This window comes from Cyrtonyx montezumae, unplaced genomic scaffold (genome assembly GCF_038088225.1).
Source record: "Cyrtonyx montezumae isolate F1298 unplaced genomic scaffold, pur_monq_1.0 scaffold_3, whole genome shotgun sequence".
Lineage (NCBI taxonomy): Eukaryota > Metazoa > Chordata > Aves > Galliformes > Odontophoridae > Cyrtonyx > Cyrtonyx montezumae.
In genome coordinates, this window is record NW_027072034.1 from 55,235,892 (window position 1) to 55,259,639 (window position 23,748).

Genomic DNA, 23,748 nt, shown 5'->3' on the forward strand with positions numbered 1-23,748 from the left:
TTCCTGCCCCCACCACGTTGCAAATAAAGCCTCAACATACACACACACATACACACAGAATACACATATTACACTCTTCTACACACTGATTTTTCTAAATAGCAATGCAACCACGAGAGCAATAAAGGAGTACACATGATTTCTGTGGTAACATATGGCACAGCCTTCTCATATTGCTGGTATTCTCTGTCTTCATAATGTGCTGCCTTATTCACTACTCTGCAAAAGGTGTATTTATTAATATTATTTGCATTGTTGAGGCACTAACTCGGGAATGCTTATATAGGAACATATGCAGGAGCATCCCATTTGCCTCGAGATCTGTTGCTGCTGGAGCAGCAAGCACCACATGGGTGGCTGGTGGTTTTGGGGCTGCCACCTGGTACTGGTCTCGGTAAAGCTGATAAGAGCATTCCTGGGCTGCTGGAAACTAAGCCCCTTTCTTTTCCTTCCCGGAAAATGTGAGAACTGGCTTGGGCTCTCCTAAAAAACACGTACTGACACAACAGCTACCTGGCATCCTGCATTCAGTGCCCTACCTGGCAGTTTAGGGATCACTCCAAGTTTCTAACTGAACTTTGTGGATTTAGCTTCACTCTGGTCCTGCATGCAAGCAAAAATTCTGTTCTACAAGCTCATATAAAAAAAACTAGAGCTATTTTCAGGCTTGTGATTGAACATGTCAAAGCTTACTTTCCACAGTTTACACGTATTTAATTGATATGTTTTAGAATGCCAGCGGGCTACAAAACCACTCAGCAGCAGGCTTTCAATCACCAAAAGCACATCTTTCAAAAAGGACAGCTATTCTCCGAGTTATTTCTCTTGAGACTCTAACAGTTGAATGCCTAATCAAGGACTAATTGCAATATAAAAGAATGGGTTGTTTTTTCAGTTCATGGAGAAATACTTTGGATTCAGTGACCAAAATCTGTAACATTCACGTCTCAACTTCTAGTGGGCAAAGACAGAGCTGTCTGTCCATGATACAAGCCTAACTTCTTCAGTCAGCATAAGAATCTTTGCCAGTAAACAGTGCTCTCCTTAAATTGGATACCTGTTTTCCTCCTCCTGCAAACTGGCACAGCACATACAACACAGAGTGCTGACAGAAGCACTTGTTCTGACACGTAGAAACAGTTTCCCACTGTACAGTCCTGTATGCTCTGCAGTAAGATAAAAATGACTCTGCATGAAGGGGGGTTCAGCTAGACATAGTGCAAGAAACAGAGCTGAGAGTGAATAGCGATCCTTACTTCAAGCCTCTCTTCTCACCTTCTTTGCAGAAATAAGGAGCACATCATGGGGAGGTCCTACACATGCAAGTACAAGGCATACAATAGCAGTGGAGCAGATGTCAGTGGTTGTCTTCTTGATTTTCTCCTGAGAAGCTGCATGGGAAGACAAGGATGTTTTTATCCTCTAGAGACCTATTTCCTTGCAACAAGAGGACTGTGGAGCACAAAAGTACCTTTCTTCATTAACTCTCCATTCTCTATACCAGGATATATCTAATTAAACCTTTAATTACATCCACTTACCCAGCAAGACTATCAAACTGTTCTTGATCTGTTTAATTCTGAAATGATTAGCATATTCAAAAATAGGATCTAACAATTTGTGTGTACAGTGTATTAAATGTAGATGCTTTTATTACAATCTTCCTTGCCACATAGTTTAAAATAAAATATATCAATACAATCACCAGAACAATCTCAGACAATGAAAGAACACCATCCAATCAAGATACAGTAAGATACTCAAAAAGGCAGTTTGAGTAGCTGGAAACCTTGGTCCTCTGATTATTTTGTATAGCGCATCCATTAGAGATTCTTCAAAATAAATTAGCGAACATTGAAAGTTAACAATTCCATACTGCAGATTCTTTAAATGTTGATATCGAGTGTGAACAGTATTGATTCCAGCACGATGTCGTTATGCACGTGTCTCTCAAAGAGGTAAAAGGGAATTTTAAGTATGTAGTAACTATTACCCAGGCCAAGAAACGAGTAAATCATTTGTAAACAAGTTTTGGTCCTTCCCTGTACAACAGCTCCACAAATGAGTGCAGTAATCAAAATGGCTGAGCGCACACACTGAACAGATCATCCCAGAAAAGCAGATCCAATACAAATCACTTCCAAGTAAGTGAAGAACGGTGAAGAAGTCAACCGGACTCAAACACAAAATGCTCACCATTCCCATGAGGACGTGCACTTCAGTATTAGATGTGTACTTCACTGTTAACTTCGCACGTACACGTGCCCTCCACAAATGCAGTGGGGAGTATGCATGGCAGTGAAGCTGGCATTCTCCAACAAGCCTTAAACAAGCAGGGGTCCTGGACTAGTGGGCTACAGCCACCTTTTGTGCTGTTAGGACAGCCATGAAAGACGGCCATGAAAGACTGCCATGAAATATTCCTCATTAGTTATTGACTCCACTTTTCTGTGCTAAAGTGCTTTTTCCTCTGTAATCATTTGGGATCTAACCTGGTTTAGGTTAACCATTTTTCTTTACCTAGGCAACTGCAAGTGGATCAGACAACTCTAATGAGTTTCCTCCCAAGTCTGTAGGTAGTGGGCTGTCTAATACTGAGATACTTTCAAGAAGCTTTCAAGAAGCAGCCAGACAGCAGTAATTTGTATTTTTTACAGATATTATCTGTGGGAGGAAAGGCAAGACAAATGGCTGGATATGAATGCAATGAGACTTCGAATTTTGTTCTACAGACATCATGAAAAAGTGCTCTATAACTGTGAATCAACAAAAATGCATTTAAGTATTACATACGTTTACCTTGACATTCAAAAATACCTGTTCACCCGCTGCAACTTCAAAACATCAGCTACAGAATATATTTACAGATGATTGCTGATGCTTGTTCCAGGCAAGGGATGTTAAGCACAATTATTCCCAGAATACATAAGCCCAAACTAACTTAGATCAGAGCAGTGGGAGTTTAAAAGAGGTACTATATGAGCAGCTCCCAAGGACTCAAGCAGAAGCAGCAAGCAGCCAACTGTTACATAGCCTACCCAGTACAAAATAGGATCTCCTGCAAATTGAGCTCATTAGTAACATTACCTTCTTCCTTTTTTTTTTTTCCCCTGAAGCTCCCCTCACTGTGTCCATCCCTTGTACAGCATGGCTGCTGGAGCAATTGCCCTTTCTTTGAAGTGGGAGAGATCACATCTGCCAGGTGTAAGCTGCTCCAGCAAACACCTCACTTTCTCTTTTATGGTAAGATCAAGGTTGACTGTGGTTAACAGATAAAACCTTCTTTGTAAGATACCTTTATGTTTCCTAAAGTCCAAGCTTATTTCAGAGAAATAAAAATCTGCCTTTCCTCTCAATTTTATGAAGTCAAGAACTTCATAATCTCAGTGTTGGAATCTCTCTCAAGGATGGTGACTCCACAACATCTCTGGGAAACTTGCTTCAGTGTTCATTCACAGCCTTTTTTTTTCCCCCCCTGTATTTCAGTTTCTGCCCATTGACTCTCACCTTCCCACCGGACACCACTGAGAAGAGCACAGCTCCCTCGTCTTCACTCCTTCTCATCAGATTTATACACACGGGTAAGACAGTTCACTCCTTTCTACATACTGGACATCTGCCATGAATTCGTTTCCATTACTGACTGCTAATTTTAGTGACTATTTACATCACTACAATTATTATTGCTAGAAAGTTATTTCGTGGCAGTGGTTACTATCAACCATGGCAGCAGAGTCACATTTTGTAGTTCATTTCTGTGTGTTTACTTTTTTTTCTTAAAATTCTCATCTCTTTTAATTTTTTATGTCAAAACATATGAGAGAAAATAGAAGTATTAGTTGTGGAGAGTAAAAACCCAGACTCTGCCTCTTATATTTATTGCAAAGTATGTTCATCTGTTAAATTTTGTTTGCTTCAGAGATACTGAAAATGATTTCAGAAGTACATTAATTATGAAATCTTACTCTACTAAAGAAAAAAAACCAAACCCTTCAGTTAAAAGTAACTTTAAGAACAATTTACTTTTCTAAGTGAAACCAATCAACTTCCACAATGGCAGAAAATCCAGAAAATTGTGGGATAAACGAAGCCCCCAGTGGTAAAAGTCATCTCCAGACCAGCTCTGCTGGGGACACCCAAGTCATGCAAGTGACACCCAGTTAAGCAGGTGTAATGAAGAACAGGAAGGAAAAGTATCTGGCAGACATCCAACAGTGAGTTTCCTGAGCATACTCACATCATCAAGAAAAGCCCCGAGCTGCTCCTTCCTCTATTGGGAATTTGCTTTATGAAGAAATCTGCTCCAAGTGGAAGAGAAATTTTTATCTGCCTACTATGCCATCCAAGGAAAAAATATCAACCAAATTTGGATTTAAAAACATATTAAATCTCCTCTTGGGAGAAGCAAGAACTTCAGTCCCATACAGAAATAGACAGGAATTATGAGTGGTCAGTACTTGTCAGCCTATCTCCCTCCTGGCATAATACGTGGCTGTGATATATAGGACTCTGAAATCAGTAAAAATTCCAATTTGAAGGCTAATGAAGCCAACTTTTGAAATTAAAAATGTTTAGGAGATAAATAATAACGCATTTCTGTGACCTCATAGAATTACATTACAAACAAATTGTGTGTTGTCTTGAATTTGGAAAACATGCAATTTCTTAAGCCACGTGTATTACTGTTACCACACTGCTTTGTTGACAAGTTGCCAATAGCACTCACTAGTGCTAAGTGGAAATGCTCTACACAGTGTAAACAACTATAAAGAAAGGATTGCTGTCAGCCTTCAGAGTTGGAGCTGCTTTCTCTTCTGTCCTTAAATAACATTTTCCTTCATTTAAAAAAAAAAAACAATAAAAAAAAGCATCAAGCCTGGCTTCAGAGGTAAATCTACAAACCTGCAGTCAGTGCTACTGAATAAATATATTCTCTTATTAATGGAAGTGCTTCTGGAGCAGAGTTTTGGAAGAAAAACATGAGGGCACCCGTGGACATTAGAAATTAGCAGCCAGTACTTGCAAAAACTGAAAATGTGCAGCTGTTCATTAGACAAGAAACAGGAGCAGTTATCAGTAACAATAATGACAAGACACCTCAAGGTCACTTCAGAGTACTTAAATGCCAAACATCTTCAAAGTACTTCTACACACATCCAGAGCTTTGTGTGTAGTTTTAACCCTGCTTAGTTTTGTAGCAGCTGAGATCCTGAATACCAGAGTGGGTAACCACATCTCTCCAGGAAAAGGGAGCTTGTAGCCAGCTCCATTGGCACTAGATTCCACCTTGAAATATATTCTCCAGTCAGTCAACCATTCCATTAGCAAATTCACATCTGAAGTCTTTGGCAAGGCAGGAACATTGTACTCTCTTGCCCTGGGTAATTATACACATTAAGTGAATTTGACAGCCATTTTGATACCTGGTAATATGCTTTAATGCACACTGACTCTGTTTTGTTTTTAAAACCGAGCAAGGCCAGCACATATGTTTGAGAGTGGATATCTGCCTATGCTGGGCACTATTTCATGAAAGTCAGGTTTCTGTCACAGATCTAAGGCAAATATTACAATTTACAGGAAAGAAATGAGGACATCAATACATTGTGCGTTATTGGAGACATACAGCCTTTATAACACAGTAGCTTTCACTATGATCTCTGGGTTTTCTATGTCCTTTTTGCTTTGGACCATTCTCAGTTCCAGATTGGCTGAGTTTGGTTTGTTTCCTTCTCCAGCTTGTGCTAAAAAGATGACATCAGAAGGTCAATAAAAACAGCATTTTATAAGTAAACAAGTTGTAATATGTGATACCCCATTATATCTTTTCTATCTCCTCCCACTTCCTTTTCTATCCTCACTAAAGGGTTCTGAAGCAGAAGATACAGATCAGCACTGTATTTTCTCAGTGCCTCAGCTCTGCAGCACCTCTCTCCAGAAAAAAGGAAACAAAAAACAGCTCTACTGTCAATTAGAAAGACACAAAGACATGCTTTGAGTACCCACTGTTCCCATCTGGAGCTCCTTAAAAGTTGATAGACATGGGAACTCAAAAGTACAAGAAGGTTAAAAAAGATCATTCTTCACATGGCCAATACAGCAAACAGACTGTTTATTACTGGTTGACAAACCCTACTCAATACCAAGCACATGCACTAAAAGCTGAAGTGAGTGAGCTATATTTAAAGCAGAATCTCCTCTGCACATCAAGCTCAGCATTTCCTCAAGTTCTTCCACCACTGCTCTGCAAAGCAGTCGAGCACTGTCAGCACACTGTAGTCCCAATATAAGCTGAACAGTGACACCTTCAGTCTGGTGTTTTCAAAACTAGGGTTGGAAGACACAGTAAGGAACATACACTGGCAGGACTACCTAGCTCTCATTCTCTAAATTCTCTGAGTGCTTCTGCACTGAAAGCTACCCTTTTGTAACAGGAAACCCAGAAAGCTTTGTAAATGTTCCTTCTGATGCAAATCTAGACTGAGCAAGGGAACAAGATTTGAACAAGTTACCTTTTGCACTCTTAATGGTCCTTTGCAGAACATGTTGCATGGCTGACACAGTCTTTTCACATGCCACCTGCACATTACCATAAGATATTTAGGTTGTTGTAAAACTTCAGCTGCTCAGTTTAATATTAGTAATACTACTACTCAGGCAAACACAGCTTGCAAGACACAAACAGGGTGACAACGAGGTAAAGTAGTTTGGAAAAACAGTCTTAGATTCTCTCAGCCTCCCCAGGCAAGTATTACAAACCATACACACGTATCAAGGACTCCACATGCAAAAGAAAGAAAAATAATAGATAAATGGTTTTCAGTGCTTATTATAAAGTAATGACAAAATATTTACAAACATACATGAAAACTCTCCCTAGAGAGAGCATCATATTTGACAAAATTATACAATACTGAAAGTGATCATGCAAAGCTGTACAAGCTAAAAACTTGTAGGAAAAGGGACACTGCTTTTTTTGCTCTGAAGTGAGGAAAAAAAATTCTAATCAGATTGAGAGTCCATAAATAATATAGTAATTAAAACTAATATAAAAAGAGACAAACTCTGAGTTTGCAGACAGGTGAAAAACCTCTCCCGTACCTTCAAATTGTTTGGATGTTTATGTGTCCACGCCAAAAGCATAGCAGCAAACAAGTCTCCTGTTCCAACAAAGACAGCATCCACTTTAGGAGATTCCACTCGAATTCTCTGTGTTATCTTGGTACCATCGGAATTAGCTGCAACACAGATAGACACATTAAGTAACAAACCCAGCAATTAATATAACAGTACTTACTATAATTTAAAAATGATAACCAGATATGAATTCCTTTGTTGTTACGAAAGTAAAGATGCCAAGAAGTAGTGTAAGCTTTGTACCTGTTCTTATTCAGTTCAGTCCCAAAACTTTGCTGAGTGATAGCATTTACAACTTCTGTACTGTACGAACTTAAGTGGAAAAAAGACAGCTACCACTATTACTTTCATCAAGAAGTGGGAGCCTAAATTTAATTTAGCAGTTTGCTCAGATGCTCAGCAAGGGAGTCTGCTGAATCCTAGGTTAAGCACACCCAGAGTCTAGCGAACCTCTAGAGTAGAAACAGCTACAGACATCAGCAGAGAATATCTGATCCGAGCACTGTATTGTTATTACCTCTGGAATCATATGACTTACTCAAGTGGTTCTTAGTGGAGTCTAGATGAAATAGCAGTGCTTTTTTTTGTTGTTTCTCAGTCCAGAATGTGGCACCTAGACTGAGGTCACACAGCTGAACAAAAAACTGAGATTATCTACCACCTCAATAACTATGTCCTTCTCATGTAGGAAACATCCTGCAGCAATCCAAATATACAGTGAATGTTCATGATGATACAGAAGGTGATAGAAAGAAGAAGCAAAAGGGTGTTTTACAACCAAACATTAGGGAAGAACAATCTGTTAACAAAACACTGAAACTTTTCATGAGAGCCATTAAGCCATCCAAAAGTTCTCTTCCACACTGCTTTTCAGGACCACTGTTACGGGTTTCAACAGCATTGATCACCCTCACACAGATCACCCACCCACGTGGCCTTCTGCCCACTGGTCCAGATGCTGCATAGAAGCTCAGGCATAAGCATCCTTGCCCAAGCTATATGGTAGGTGTACCTGCATCCAGTCCTGCTGTCCTAACTTGCTGATTGGATTCTGCAGACCAACCTCTGACCTAAATTGTCTCCTCCCTCTCTGCCAATGGGACCTGTCTACCATTACCATTCTGTTCTGCTCACCTTACTCAGACATGATACAGTCATCCCCAGCTTCTGGCTCGTCCTCCCTCAATGAGCAGCCCTGTTCTTGCTGCTCCCTGGCATTACTGAACGAGTTCACTTAGGAAATTAAGCTCCCTGAGCTACAGGTGGATCTGATGAAATCATTTCCTCAGAAAGTGACTGAAAGCATACAACTAGTTTAAAAAAATACTGAAACAAAACAAAACAAAAAACAAAACAGGAGAGCAAACATACTAAAGAAGCAGTTTGCAACTTACTTTTTCTATAGCTTCCCAGAGCAATCAGGTAGTCATTTCCTAGCTGTGACTGCAGATCGGAGCTTGTGATCACCACAGTCTCTGGTCCCATGGCATGGAGCATATCCATTACCTTCCCGTGTGCAAAAAGGAAGGAGTCAGTGACTGCAATGTATGTTGATTAAACCTTGCATCATCCACAACAATTTTTCACAAGCACCTTATTTTGGCATCTTTCATGAAGAGAATGAACTTTTTTACTCAGATAATTCACTTGAATTAGTTGGATTAATTAGAAATAGGGAATCATTCATATTTAATGCATATGCTTGTTAAAATATCCGAGCACATCTCTGTTATCTTTGGATTCTCCCTTGAAAAGAACATTCTGTTTCAGCTATGACCAAAACTTTTGTCTGCATCATGTTTCCAGAACATACTAACAAAAGAAGAGAACAAGTAGAGAGATATGCATCTGAGCTGGTATCTTTAAACACATACTACAAAGGTAAGAAATCCAGGCCAGGAAGTACTGTTTAGGAGTTAGCAAAAACAAAGACTTAAAGAGCTAAGCTGGAGGCATAACTGTGTCAATCTCCATCTTCCGTTCCTATTCTGTTACAAATCCAAAATCTTCACCAGTAAATTATGTACCTTTCCAGATATGTTTTCTCTCAATGTGTCCCTCGCTTAAAATCATTAATGCTCTACTTTTGACATTACAACCAGTTGATACAAAACTGATTTTGATTTCACAGAAGAAAGAACAACTTCAGTAATGAGTTTAGCATAAAATACATAAAATATTAATTCCTCCAGAAGTGTTTAACTAAAAATCCTCCCAGGCTAGCTATGACTCATGAACAGTTAAATACTAAGGATTTATATATGCTTTTTTAAAATTCCCTAATGCTTTTTTTGTGTGTGTCTAATAAGCCTCTGAGTTTCTTCAGCTGTCACAACTCTACACAGACAGTAGCTGGGTTTTAAAGAAGCAGTGACTTCATTTGACTTCAGATGACAAGTTTCTGATGACACCATCAGCCTCTGAATAACATACTAGATTTCACTTCTCATCCATGATTCAGCAAGGATCGAATCTACTTCTGGTTGTAGGACTCAGCCTCCTTTACACTAAAATTAGGCTATACTTAATGTTTTGTTAAAAAAACTCCATTGTCACCACTGGCCCTGCTTGAAGTCATCAATGAAAGCATGCCACCTTGGGAATAGATGGCAGAATTCCTGCCACCACCAAAGGAGACAAATTCCAGCATGAATTATTACTTGGAAGGAGAGACCCGTATGCAATATGCAGCTCAATGAGACAGACATACTAAAATGCAATATCCTGCAAGCAACTTTTCAAAAATGTTTCCATTCCTAAGTATAATTCCATCCTCACAGGAGATTTTTAAAACCCATCAGAAAGAACTAGCACCCATGAGCTGGAGAGAATGGCAGATAACTTGTAATCTTTTTGCACACGAAACTATCATTTGCTGCTGCAACACGCAAACCAAAAGCCAACAGGTGCTCAGCCAGCTCTCAAGACCTTGGTTCCACTTGGGAGGATGAGAACAGAAGAAATAAGTAACAGTTTGCAGCTAGTAGCATTCAGCACCCTCATCCATCACAGCGCAGTCATATAAAACTGGTGTGGAAGGAAGAAATTAAAAGAACTCAGATCTTTGGAGCTGATTTTTGCTGCAAAGAGATGATAGTCAGCTGACATTGCATGATGTTGCTGGAGGAAAAAAACCAATAAACATTAGGGCTGACAGAGCCCAGCTGCTCTCCAGGGTGCCTCTGCAGCTGCTGTTTGTTTGAAGATTTTGTGTTCCTTTGAAGTTCCAAATCAAACTGGAATTCATAACATCAGTCAATTATGAAAGCACTTGTCTTGTCAACAAAACAACCTTTATATAAAAAAAAACAAACAAAGCCACATTCCTATTTTGTCCTCCATCACCATACCCTGTTGATTTTTTAAAGTATTCAGCTTGTGCAAAAGGGAATACCTAAATTCCTAAGGGAACTCCTTACACCTCAACGCAATATTGTATGCAGATTATTGTAGGATCATGACAGCAGTGGCCAGTAGTCCAAATCTGCTCGCCTTTTACCTGAGGATCATCACTCCCAATCTAGTTTCTCATCTATGCACTACTTTTGCAATGCAGGTCTCATGTCCTGAAAGTCAATTTCCAAAAAAAAGGAACAAAACAACAGTAAACACTGTCAATCTGTATACGGTCAATCCTCTTAAAGTTTCTTAGTAAGCTCTCTTCCTAGCAAATTGTGTCAACGGGAGAATGAGAAATGGCCGACCCATCACTCAGCATTGCTGCTGCACGACCAGCATGTGGGCAGCAGAGGGAGTGACTTATGCAGGCTTCTAAAGATCAGAATCACTCGGGGTTTTCATCACTGCTGATGACAATGGAACCACACTGTCAGCAGTAAGGAAATGCACGTGTGCCACTGCTTCTCTTCCTACACTGCAGAAGCTCACAGTGATCTGCTCATTACCACTACAGTGTCTTTATTTGTAGTCCTTTCAGGAAGTTTCTTCAGAAGTCTGCCACAAGAACAGAATGTATTTTGCACACTGACAATACAAGGCTTTAATGATTGATGGAGAGAAAGGACATTGAAGCAGAAGTGATTTCAAAGTTAATGACAAATGGCAAACATTGCAGGTAGAATTGCAGAATAAGATCTTGCACACCCTATCCTTTATCTGCTTACCTCTAAAGCATCCTTTTCTGTGTAAATCTTCCTCCCAGTAAGCAACCTGAAAATGAAACAAAAACCTTGAAAGAATACACAAAACAGAAACATTGAAGGAGCACACATCTCCCAGGCAATAACAGCTTTGTTTACTCTTTGAAAGGATGAAAGCTTGGACTGCACAATACAGGCTTAAACAATTTGTTCATTACACAGTCTGCTGTACCAAGCTGCCATCTTTAGAAGTTACAGGCACAGATAAACAGCTTCAGCAGCACGACTTACTCAATCTTACTCAATCAAATCTTACTCAAATTCTGTACCCCAACATTACTTCACAAGCATTTCCTCTCCATCTCCCACATAGCTGCTCCATTCCTTTTTTGGGGACAGTCTGTTTTGATTCATTATATACTATTTCCTGACCAAAAAGTCATGGCTATGTAGACAGGGTAGGCGTGAGGCAAATTCTTACCACATATGAGATGTTGTCATGGTGGCATTACTAAATCAAAACGCAGGAGTTTGAGTCAAACTATTTCAGTTTTATATTATGACATATAATACAAACTTCCTCAGGAATGGATAAAACAGGAGAGGTTTCAGTGTGGAACAGTAGGCTTGCAGAAGAGCATTATTAAAACAACAGCTAAAATCCAAAACCCAACAAACATACAGCAATGTACACAGTAAAACAAAAGAACGACTACCAGGGTTTACCCAGCTATAAAAAGAAATGGAGTACTCACTCAGCTTCAAACTGGTTAGGAGTAATTATATCAGCAACAGGGACAACTTTGTCTCTGTAGACTGGGAGGAGATCTTTAGGCACATACTAGGGGAGAAAAGATGGCATCAGATGTCATCAGCCATTTCAGATATGGGAGTTACATGCTCATTCCCTGTAACTGCTATTCACGCTGACACTTAGTAAACTTTAAGCTCCCAGCATACTGTTAGGTAACAGGAATTAAAGTGGTTGTGCATCCTCCAGTTGGTGACAGTGGGAGGTGCTGGGAAGCATCTGGGAAGCACATCCTAAAGTGCATTAAAAGGAAACAGTGCCTGGATGAAGAGTTTTTGGGTTCTCCCTTACCAAGATGACATAGCAGTATAAGAAAAAAGGAAACCCTTTTTCTTGTCATACCTCCAAAATAAACTACTTTGCTGTTGTATCAGTGGTACAGAGGCTCTTTGCTGCCTCACTGCAACGCATTGGTTATATCACATTGCAGAGCTTGAGGCACAAGCAATATTCATGTTGTGTTATTTTGTCTTCTCTTTCCAGTGCAACATTTCTAGGGTGTTCTGTACTCATACTCATGAATAGGAATCACATCTGTAACTTGTTCAATTCAACTTAATTTACTGTAAATTACTTACTGTAAAATATAAAAACTGGGGTTGCATTAAAAATCTACCAAACCACTTACATACTTTCTTAACTACAAGTAACAAGGACCAATGCTCTCCCTTCTGCATTACTGTTCTACCTCTATCCCATCTTCTTTAGCTACACACAGCTAATTAGCAAAGGCAGACCAGGTGCCTAGCAGGTGACATACACCAAGATGCAGTAGGAACCTTCAAGATTAAGTCCTTCAGACTTCCAAGAGAACTGAAAAGTATCAGCTCTTTTGGTACACTGTGGAGTTCAGCTAGAAGCTGGAGGTAAACTGCAGGCCACACCTCACCCTCCTGCATCCCGCTGCAGCTTCATTTAACAAAATCTATATAAAAGTTCTTGTTTACTATTAGCTTTTCTTCATCATCACCCTGTTTCCTAAATCAAGATTAATCTTTCCTTTTTCCTGTATTATTTTCCTCTGTTAGGCACATCAGCTGTGTATGGCAAGGTGTACATATAGATGAGTTCATCTGTTTGCTTCCCATTTCAGCTGTATTAGCGACAGATAAACCTCACTATGTTATTGACCACTATGTGCTACCAGGATACCCATCATCTCGGGACTGAGCTCACTCATGTTGTCTTGATGAAGCAACTGGTACTCTGCTTTGGAATGCAAGACTAGATTACATCTAAATCAAGACCTCTTAAATAATGATTTTATTACTTTTTAAATCAGGAAAGAGTTGGTGGATTGTGTGCTAAATTCTCATATCTCCTATCTATGCTGTCTTCTACCCAAAAGATATGGGTAGATCCATGGTTATGACTTCTCCCAAGAGCTTTGAAAAGTCACTCTACAGCTAGTATATCTCTGCCATGTTAGAAAAAGCCAAGGACAATAAATATTGCAATAGACATAAAATGAAAGAATGAGACCACAAAAGCAATGGCAAATTTATTACTGCTATTTCACGTGATTTTTTAGGAGAAGGTAAGCTGTAAAAAGGTGCAAGGACAAAGAAAAATTCATAGTGCGTGACCAGCTAAGGCAGAAGAAAACAGAAAGAAAACATTATTGCTGATCTTTTCCCACATTGCACTTTTACTGAAACAATCTGCTAGTGTTGATTAAAAATGAAAGGTCTCTTTGTTACAATGCAGTCAATCTGGTACTGGCACACCAAGCATTTCAGTCACTGTAACAGCCCAGTGCCTAACAACTGTCAGAACTTACACGCTAAGAGTCATCTTCATTTAGGTTCAAGTGGTATGCCAGTTCATAAAAATCACAATGTGAGCAAGGTTACCAGCCAGAACTGCTTTCCTAATAGAAAATTAAAAAGAGCCACAGGGAAGTCAGGAAAAACGGGGATATTTTCCTTTGGACAGGGTATGTAGTCTATCTGTTCTCTTGGCAGGGAGTTAAGAATAAGTCCCAGGGCTATGCAGCGATTATTCTTCCCTTATACTAAACTCAAGCAAATACAGTAGCTGAAGTACAAATGTAGATGATGCTAGGATTCAAAGCCACTCTTGAAGAAAATGGCTTAGTCTTTGGGTTTAAAAAACTAATACACTTCTATGCATACGTATTTATACAGCAAATATTCACTTCACAAAGAAAATAAACAGATAAATACTAACCATGGAGCCTTCTCCATTCCATTTGTCTCCCATCACTGGATCGCACACTATAACAGAATAAATATAGTTTTAGAAATGGGGTGCTTGTTTTTACTACAGTGCAAAAATATACTTGCCCAACATACACACCAAAATGCTGTATCGTGAACATTAAAATTATGTGTATTAAAAAGAAACAAAATATCCAGGCCAAAAGACATAAAATCAAATTTAGTGTAATAACAATAACACACATTTGGCATGTGTCTTCAATCTTCAGCAATGTTAATGTATTTTAAGTGACCTCAGCTCCAAGTAAGAATGGAAACAGCCTAGCCTTGTACTTGAAAAAGGTATTCATAGTATCAAGAGAGCTTTCAGCAAGATAAAAAAGAGCAATACAAATCGCAAAGCATCAAATTAATGTTGAATTAGTTATACGTAGAAGCTTCCTTAAAAACAAGTGTCATTTGTTTTACATTTTGATTTTCCTTGAATGAATACACTGATGAATATGAGAAGAATGTGATCTCACTATTAGATATAAGGGATCTCAGAAGCCTGTGTTCTCTCTACCTGACCTCTTCTTTGCTATTCTATGTTTCTTTCTGTTCACACCTCAATACAGTCCCTTAGCTTTCACAGTATCAATGCAATGAAAAATCAAGCTCACAGAGATCTGTAGAGTGAACACCCCCCAAAAGAACAGTACCTACACAAAATAATGAAGGTGGATGGTATATTTTTTTACGGCTTATCCAGATGGTATAAAGACAACCAGTAAATAAGGAAAGGCTCACTTATCACTGACAGTTGCGGCTCATCCAAAATTCCACAGGGGAGGGATCTCCAACAGGAGATCCTTCTCCAGTGGTGGTCAGCCCTGAAATGGGGTCTGGGAGAGGTGGAGCCAGACTGCACCCCTTCCGGTCACACAGTGCATTGCCTTCACCTGTGCTCCTGCGGCTGACTCAGTGCTCACCTCAGCTGATCCAGCAGTGCTTCAGGCCAGGATTCAACAGTTCCCATACAAGATCTCTTCACTACACATTCAGAACAAGAATTGTGCTTTGTTAACTCTAAACCTGCCATCAGACTATGCAGTACCACACCCTGTAAATCCTCCTAACCATCCTAGATTCCTGACAACACAGTTTGCTGAACCTGAAGATGGTTCAGCAGTTATTCCCAGTTCTTTATCCCAGTAAAACCCCACTGACTTTGATTTGTTGTTGTGAACACTGCTCAATTGAAGGCTGTGCTGGTTTAGTTCTTAAGTCCTGAAACACTCAAGGAATCTTTTCTCACAGGTCTGTTCCTCTTCAAGAATTCATAGGCAATCTTAGTGGAGGGGAAGCTAAATTATTAAGCTTATAAGGCACAGTAAGATAGCTGCGGGACATATCAAGAAACCACATCAGGGCAGTATGGGAGAGTCTATCCTACTTTTGATTGACTTGGAAATCAAGAAGAGGCTTCAGCCATTGGTGCTCCCAGTCTATGCTTATGAATACAAACAGCAACAGCCATCTGGGATTTTACAGAACTTCCTTTCATACAATTACTCCTTAATACACACTCTTCTTTGGATGGCATAATGTATGAAACATATCAAAAGGCATAATATCATAAAGATTAAATCCAATTTCAGCAATGCTGAAATTTACTGGAGCCTCCGCTGGTCCCAGTCAGATCAGAGCACAAGATGACAGTGAAATGCTGGGTAGCATCAAAACGACATTTTTGTCTGAAACATGAAAATGAAGGGTACATATAACAATGAAGCAGAAAGAATTATAACTCACATCCTTACCATATACTAGATTTGAATTCTGTTGCTTCAACTCTTGGACAATATCCACCACCATTGCAAGAAATGATGTATCTCTTGTATATCCTTGGAGGAAGAAAAAAAAATAGATATTTTGAAATAGATTTTCAGAAAAGCTTTTCTTTCTTCCTTTTTTATTTTTTTGCATAGAATGCTAAACACTTCTAATTCCTTAGATCAATAAATATTAAAAAAAGACATTTTAGTATTTTATTCAGAAATAACAGGTGGAAGACAAGTCAAGGTGGCCTCTACTCACCAACAAATTCAACTTCATAAATTCATTTGCTATGTACATTATACATTAATTGCTCATGTGACTTCAAAATGTTTGGACACACGTACAAAAAGGTCTGGACAAAAGGAAAAAAAACCCATCCCTTTCTCCAAAACACCAGTCTGAGCCAGCACTATTTTGCACACTGTATCTGAACAAAATATTCTAAGTTCTATATACTTTTCTCATATTTTGGTTAGGAACAGTGGTGGCTTTTTTTTTGTTTGTTTTTCTTCCAACATACTAATACAATTGGAAAATTAATCTTGACCATTTCAGAGCAATGGTCAATACACCAGTAAAATTCCTAATTTTATGCTTAGAGGTGAAATAAGTTGTAAAATGGTTTTATTACATCTCAAGGCCCTAACCCCAATGTTAGGTCTACAATATTCATATTCAGTTATTAATTTATAATATCTGTTTCTTCATTTATATATTTACTGATTACGTTTGTTTTTATATATTCAATTTATTTCTAACAATTACTAATTAGCAATGTCATTTTCATTTACTTTAGTTCATGTAATAGCACTATTCTAGCAAGGTAGTATCTTCAAATATTTACCTTGGAAATGCTCATTCCAATAAAATGTATTTTTAGATTTTTTTTTTAAGTTGTAGAATTATTGTAGAATTGTTCAAATTCTTACACACTGAGGAGAAATGGAAGAGACTTCCAAGATTTTGGGGGTAAAATGCTTTGTTCAAAGGTCTTGTTCACGTCATAATAAAAAACAAAAGTTAACATCAGTGATAGAGGCATTCCAAAGTCATTACAGAGAATCTGAGTTTATCTGGTACTCTGAATGCTTTACTGCAAATGAAACAAATAGATGAAGGTCCACAAGTAAGTGACAATCAGAAAAGCTAATGAAGTGTCACTTTATGTAATCAGACTGAAGAAAATCATTTCCGTTTCAGCCATGATAACTACAGTAATTAGACATGCAGTTACAGTCAAATACTATCTGCTGACAAATTAATTTAAGTGTTTGATAAATCATTTCCAGGTCATTGGAGGTAGCAAGCTATGGCTGTGCAACACAGTGTATCACTGTTTCTGTTTGAGAAGTCTTCTGACCCTGGATGAAGAAAGCTAGGTTATTAAGTTCAGCTATAAATCAGCTCAACACTAAAACAGATTAGATCACAGGAAGTGAGTGCCATTTTCACCCACTTCTCTTTGTCTATACTGAAACACACTGAACAAGACTTTTAAAGAAATTTGAACAAAACACAGACCTATCTATCTATACACCTATACCCAAAATCATATTTTAAAAGGCATGTGAATAGTTTTTCCTCAAAATGTCTTCTATTGTTGAAGTGAAGATTTCTAATCTATTACACCCATTTTTGCCAGTAGAAGACACCAAAAGAAAAGGAGTTGGGGCAACTTTCAAGAGGGAAAAGTAAAACAAACAAAAAAGGAACATCCCAGCAAAAAGAATACTCAAACATCACTTGTTGCATACTAAAATCTCCTGAAAACTCCTGCAGTACAACATGCTCTTCTGGCTAATGTCCTCTGTATGTCTTCTTTCAAGAAAAGAAAGGACATTCTTTTATTTTTCAATCTCAATAAACCCATTTATGCTGAAATTAATTTCTTAACTTTAACTCAGTCTATTTTCTATTTAGTCTGCTTTAATTTGGAAAGATTTCCTGAAACAGAGGGAAATATAGCTTTTCAGATAGACCATATCCTTCAATCCAGAATGTCTGCTCTGGGGTTGAATCCATTCAGCTAAAGTCTCCAGTTTTCCTTGTGTACAAAGAAAGCACCCTCCTACATGAGGAAACTGTGAAGTTAATTAAAACAGGCAATTTAATTCTATTTACCTTTAAAAAGAGGCTGCTCACTGCAATAAAAAATGATATTGTAATATAAACCAGAAACATAGCTTTTACTGAGGTGAAACCCCATCAGTACACTCTAAAGAAACAGGAATTTGATGAGAAGCAACTTGTAATTAAAAACACTCATATAATCTCTGTTTCTATAAAGCATTATAGAAGAAGTTCTCTTTGCAGTATTTATAAATGCTTTCCACATAGCGATGCATAAAATTACGATGCCCTGCACATCTACCTGGAGAAAATGAAAGAGCTTACAAGAACAAAACATCCAGAATTATGACATCCTAGAAAACAAAATCTGTATCAAAACCAGATGAAAATCAGTTGGATAAAAAACAGACAAACAACCACATATAAAAGTTACGTTACTGTACCACAGAGAGCTGCTAATAAGAATTTAAGAGAGCCTTCAGAATGAATTTTAAAATAATATTCTGACATTCCTCATTTATTTATTTTTGTAGTTCATATTTTGTGAATGACTACATCTGTACACGACTGGCCTGTACAAGTCTGTAAACTATACAAGAGGATATTTATCCATTCAACAACAGCTTTTTTTTTTTTTTTGGAAAAGACTGTTTCAAACTACATATTATACACAGTTATGACTACAATATACAACTGAAATTGCAGGAGGAGTTTAAGGAAAAACATGTAATTTCTTGGTTTGGAATAAGGAGAGATTTGTATATCTCTATGCTCATTTATATTTCATGTGAACTCCAAAGAAACAAGTTACTTTTACCTGTGAGTACATAATCATACTGGTTGACCTTATTCAGCTTAAGTCCTTCATACAGTTCATGAAGTTCATCAGAATTTAACACCTGACCCTTCCAGTGGGCATAACCTGCAAAAGAAAAGCCAGGTAATTTTACAAAGGCTAGATTTTCTAATCAGGATCACAGAGTTAAAACTCTTGGAAGAACAGTATCAGACAGCACCAGCAGAAGATATTTCTGTTTCTCTAATGCACTATTGCTGAATTAACTGCTGTCAGAATTGTTCCATCCTTAAACACCTCTGTTTCCCCAAGGAATTAGTAACACTTAGAAAGACACTAAAGATCAAAAAGACAATATCCATATCCTTGAATGAAGGATTATAGTAATTATAAGCAAGTATTTTGCTTAGTTGAGAAGTGAAAAAGAGAACACTTCCAACCTTTGTTAAGTTTAGGGTTTGTTAAAAAGCTCATCTTTTTATTAATTGGGATTAAGAAAAGTGAAATGTTACACCAGTATCTTCTTCCGCACCACCCCTGAGAAGAGATAATGGTATTTTGTCCTAACTCCTGATCTTGGATTTGAAAATTCTGTGATAAAAACTCTTGGCCTTGATTATCGCCTTAAACTGTGTTATTAAAGTAATTGCCAAAAGATGCCCAGAGACTAGGATAAACACATTTTTTAGTTTCTCTTCTTATAAATGCAAAAATACCCACAGCAGGGTGAGCAGATGGATCATTTTGCTCTCCTAGTCTCATGAAGGCCTGGTCCCTAAACCATGACTCTATGCCAGCTGGCAAAGGGACTAGGATGATCTCCTTAGCAAATGGTTTTTAAAAGTCTTAGTGAAGAAATTGAGTAAGTAGGACATTCACACATGTAAGGACAGTCTACTTTCCACTGCAGCAAACAGAGATATTCAAAGTGGCAACACCTAGGCATGCCTCCAGTTCCAAGTATAAGAGGAACCCCTGGCTACAGTTGTCTCAAGCATCTGACTACATTTATACAACTTCTTGTTCTGCCACATCACAGCTTTAGAGAGAAATAACCTACCCTCTCCTTTTTCCCCAATCTAAATTTCTATTGGCACTCCAAAGCCAGTTTGGATAGAGACAAGAAGCAATCATTTGTATTCCACTGTGTAAAGAATTCATCATTGAAGTTCAGCTCATTCCTCCAAACATGGTAACTCATTGGGCACATGAGGAGAATGCCCTCCTCTGTGGAGGAACTCAGGGAAGCCCCAGCTCCTTAGACAGAAGAAATCAGGCAATGCCTTCAGAGGATCTGCATGGAACTGGGATTTCACTGGGAGCTGAACTTCAGTGAGAAGAAATAAAAATCAATGCTGATGGTGACAGGCAAACCACCCTAAGCCCTTTCCCTGTGGTATCTTCAGATGGCATAACAAATTAAGTGCATTATACCACGACCCTGGCTTTATCCTACTCTCCAGCCAAAAAATGGCTTCTATAGAGAGACTGAAAAAGAAAAAAAAAAAAAGGAAAAAAAGGCAGTTACTGTCATTTAGAAAGGGCCTTGGGGTCCCAGGAAAATGTAGAGAACTGCTGTGCAACTGGAAAAACATGGGTTAGTTCTAGTAAAAATATAGATAGATACTGGGAGGACAAAAATGCACAGTGCTGCCACAGCTAGCAAGGAATGCCAACAGCAAACTTAAACATTTAAAGGCCCTATGGCCTTTAAACACCAGAATTAAGGACAATAAAGAGGAATCACTTTACTTCTTGGCTGGACACGAATACTTGTCAAGCAATGAGTGCAGCTGAAGGCCCAGACTTGCACTGCATGCCTTGCAATACATAAAGGAAAATCAGCATCCTAGAAATGTTACTCCAATACCTACACCACTAACTAGAGTTACTGGAATAAGGGAAGAGAAAAAATTAAAGTCTCATTTTTAACTGCCACTTACTAAAGAGTCTCCCTCTGCAATAGTATCAGAGTGGGACTGAGCAATACAAAAGCTCAGTCTCACAGTATCTGCCTATCTGCATGCACTGTACAAAAATTACTTAATAATGAGCTCCAAGTTAGTACTTGGCAAAAAACCCAACTTTGTCCCATTTGGAAATTCCAACGGTGGGTAGGCACGGTAGAAAGATTAATAAATTTATCCTACATGTTGGATGTTAATTTCTGATTTTGACTTGTGCCTTCCACAAAGAAAGAAAGATGGGTCTTACTTCTTCAGTCACAAAAACCACTGAATAACTCCACTCAGTGTCAGACTAAGAGAGCAGAGGAATGCTGCCAGTCATTATATGGCTTCCCAAAGCTGCATTTAGCTCAAGCTGACTGCATTAGTCTCCTGGATTAATAAGACATTTTAAACAGCTGAATATAAACTATAAAACATCTTATCCGTATTATAGCTTTTTACTGCAGTTAAATGTTATATATATTTCCTAAGCAGTTGAGGGAATAAAAATGTGAGATACAATGCTTCTTGCCTCTCATCCCTCTAAAATGATGAACCTGTTCATTAGCCTCCTGGCAAACTTTTTGTTCACCTGCTAGTAGTACACCAGTATGCCCAAGAGGAATTTGTGCGTTTTTCATTATAACCTTCCTCTACTGGTACATTTTTCTTTCCCTTGGAATGTATTTATAAGCTTCTCAGTTACTTCCAAGAACAAAGAGAACAAGGATAAAAATCCTAAGCATATCAGAGGAAAAACAAAACAAAAACTAAGTCACCATTAAAGTATAGCAAAGCATGTAAGATTTCTTTGTTTCCAGTGAGAAACATTCTGTTCTGTGGTTTGAACTTCCTCTGTTGTGCTCTCTGAAATAATGTTCCAACTGTCCAGTTCTGAGCTCCCAAGACCAAAAAAGACAGGGATCTCCAAGAAGGAGTCCACTGGAGGGCCACAAAGATGATAAAGGGACTGGAGCATCTCCTGTACGAGGAAGAACTGAGTAACCTGAATCTGTTCATCCTGGGGAAAAGAAGGCTGGGAGGGGATCTGATAAATGTCTATAAACATCTAAAGGGAGGTGGGAGGCAAATGGATGAAGCCTGACTCTTCTTGGTGCTGTGTAGCGACAGGACAAGGAGTAACAGCCTAAAATTTGAACATAAGGAGTTCCATACTAACATGCTGAAGAACTTCTTAACAGCAAGGGTGATGGAGCACTGGAATGGTCTCCCTAAGGAGGCTGTGGAATCTCCTTCTAGAGATGTTTAAGACTCATCTGGACACGTACCTGCATGACCTATTGTGTGGTACTTGCTTTAGCAGGGGGTTGGACTCAGTGATCCCTTGAGGTCCCTTCCAACCCTTGTGATTATGTGATTCTGTGAAACTTGTCAATAAGCAACTATTTGAGATGAGGAAAAGGAAGAAAGCTGTTTAAGGCATGCAATGGACAAGCAGCCTGGTCTCAGCTGCACCAAAAAAATTCACATGCAAACACCGTAGACAACCTTACCTGAAAGCATTACTTAATCTTCAGCTATAAGAAAGGCTTCAATTAGAAATGCTCATTGTGGGAGTAAAATATTGCCACTGCTAGGCACAAGTGGGGATTTTTTCTTTCTGTCCCACACTCTATAGTTGTGAATGACTGTGTATAGGTGGCAGACTGTGAAGAATCACGCTGACAAGGAATAACTATGATTTCTCATGTATCAGAACTACCAGTCAACCCAGCTGCCCACACACACCAAGTAGAAGTGCTTTGCTTTAGAAAGAAAAAAAAGTAAGAAAAACATACAACACCAAATTTGTTCTGGAACAGCTTCAAAGGTAGAACTTGGACGGCAAAGGAAGCACACTGTGTGCTTACCATTAACTCATCAATTAAAAACAAAACCACAAATTAGGGAAAAATTAAAAGCGTGCCCCAAATAATATTGATAGTCAAAATAAAACAAGACTACATTTTCAATTTTGCACCTTAGACAAGTAGATGCTTTTGTACACAATAATGTAATAAGGAATTAAAAGCCCAAAATCGTAGGTTGCCTGACAGATTCTTTTATTCCCACAAGAAGCGGGATGGCATTCAAGGGTGAGTCACTCTAATCATAGCATAACAATTCCTCACGGAGCAACATGACTCTGTTTCCCAGGGGGGCTGATTTAAAACACATTTTCCAAATTTCAGGATTATTAGAGACTAATGGAAGCTGAATTTTCTAAGCAGGAGTCAGCAGAAATAGGTCCATGGTATACTAATCATTTATTAAGGCAATAACGGTTCGCTAAAGAAGGTCTCCTAGTCATGGATTCTCCCTGGGTTTTATCTTTTACTGACAATATAAAGTTTAAAGATGGAGATAGGAAAGAAAAAATGTCGTGTTCAACTGTCATGTCATACACTTTGCTACTCATACCCCCTCCAGCATGTTCCATTCTTTTAGAAACTGTGTTCACAGCTACACTTTGAAGCAGAAATTTAATCTTGACTACAGCAAGGTTTCTCATAAGATGCTGTTCTCATAGGAAAATCAGTTTTCATCCCAGTTCAGCCAGATCCCTGTGTACTGTGGCACTGCTCCAGACACAAGACACAGCCTGATACCATGCTTCATGTTCACTAATCCCTGCAGTAGCACAGACCTCACGTACATTACCTTGTGTGCAGGCATGCAGAAATGAATTGCAAAAGTCTCTACATGAGAACACCGCTCGATGCTCTCTCTTGAAGCAGAAGTTCTAAGCCGACTGGCTTTGCAAAACTAGGCTTAGAATCTTTCCTTCAGCTTAAGGTCAGAAAGGTTTCAGAAGAACTGTTGTCAGAAAACCAGACTCATCAAAAAAGGGAATACGACCCCTTCCTTTCTTCTCCATTCCTTC

At 38.6% G+C, this 23,748-nt stretch overlaps 1 protein-coding gene across 1 annotated transcript in view; it reads right to left on the reverse strand.

Moving 5' to 3' along the window:
• Positions 1-4,388: 4,388 nt before the first annotated feature.
• PDXK (pyridoxal kinase) overlaps positions 4,389-23,748 on the reverse strand; it is a 36,778-nt gene continuing 17,418 nt past the window's right edge. Inside the window, exons 3-11 of the mRNA XM_065741627.1 lie at positions 18,937-19,041; positions 16,031-16,114; positions 14,239-14,285; positions 11,993-12,078; positions 11,262-11,307; positions 8,532-8,643; positions 7,102-7,238; positions 6,513-6,579; positions 4,389-5,744 (exon numbers count right to left, since the gene is read on the reverse strand). Of these exons, the coding sequence (XP_065597699.1) occupies positions 5,632-5,744; positions 6,513-6,579; positions 7,102-7,238; positions 8,532-8,643; positions 11,262-11,307; positions 11,993-12,078; positions 14,239-14,285; positions 16,031-16,114; positions 18,937-19,041 (797 nt within the window). The 3' untranslated portion in view covers positions 4,389-5,631. The remainder of the gene's footprint in view (positions 5,745-6,512; positions 6,580-7,101; positions 7,239-8,531; positions 8,644-11,261; positions 11,308-11,992; positions 12,079-14,238; positions 14,286-16,030; positions 16,115-18,936; positions 19,042-23,748) is intronic.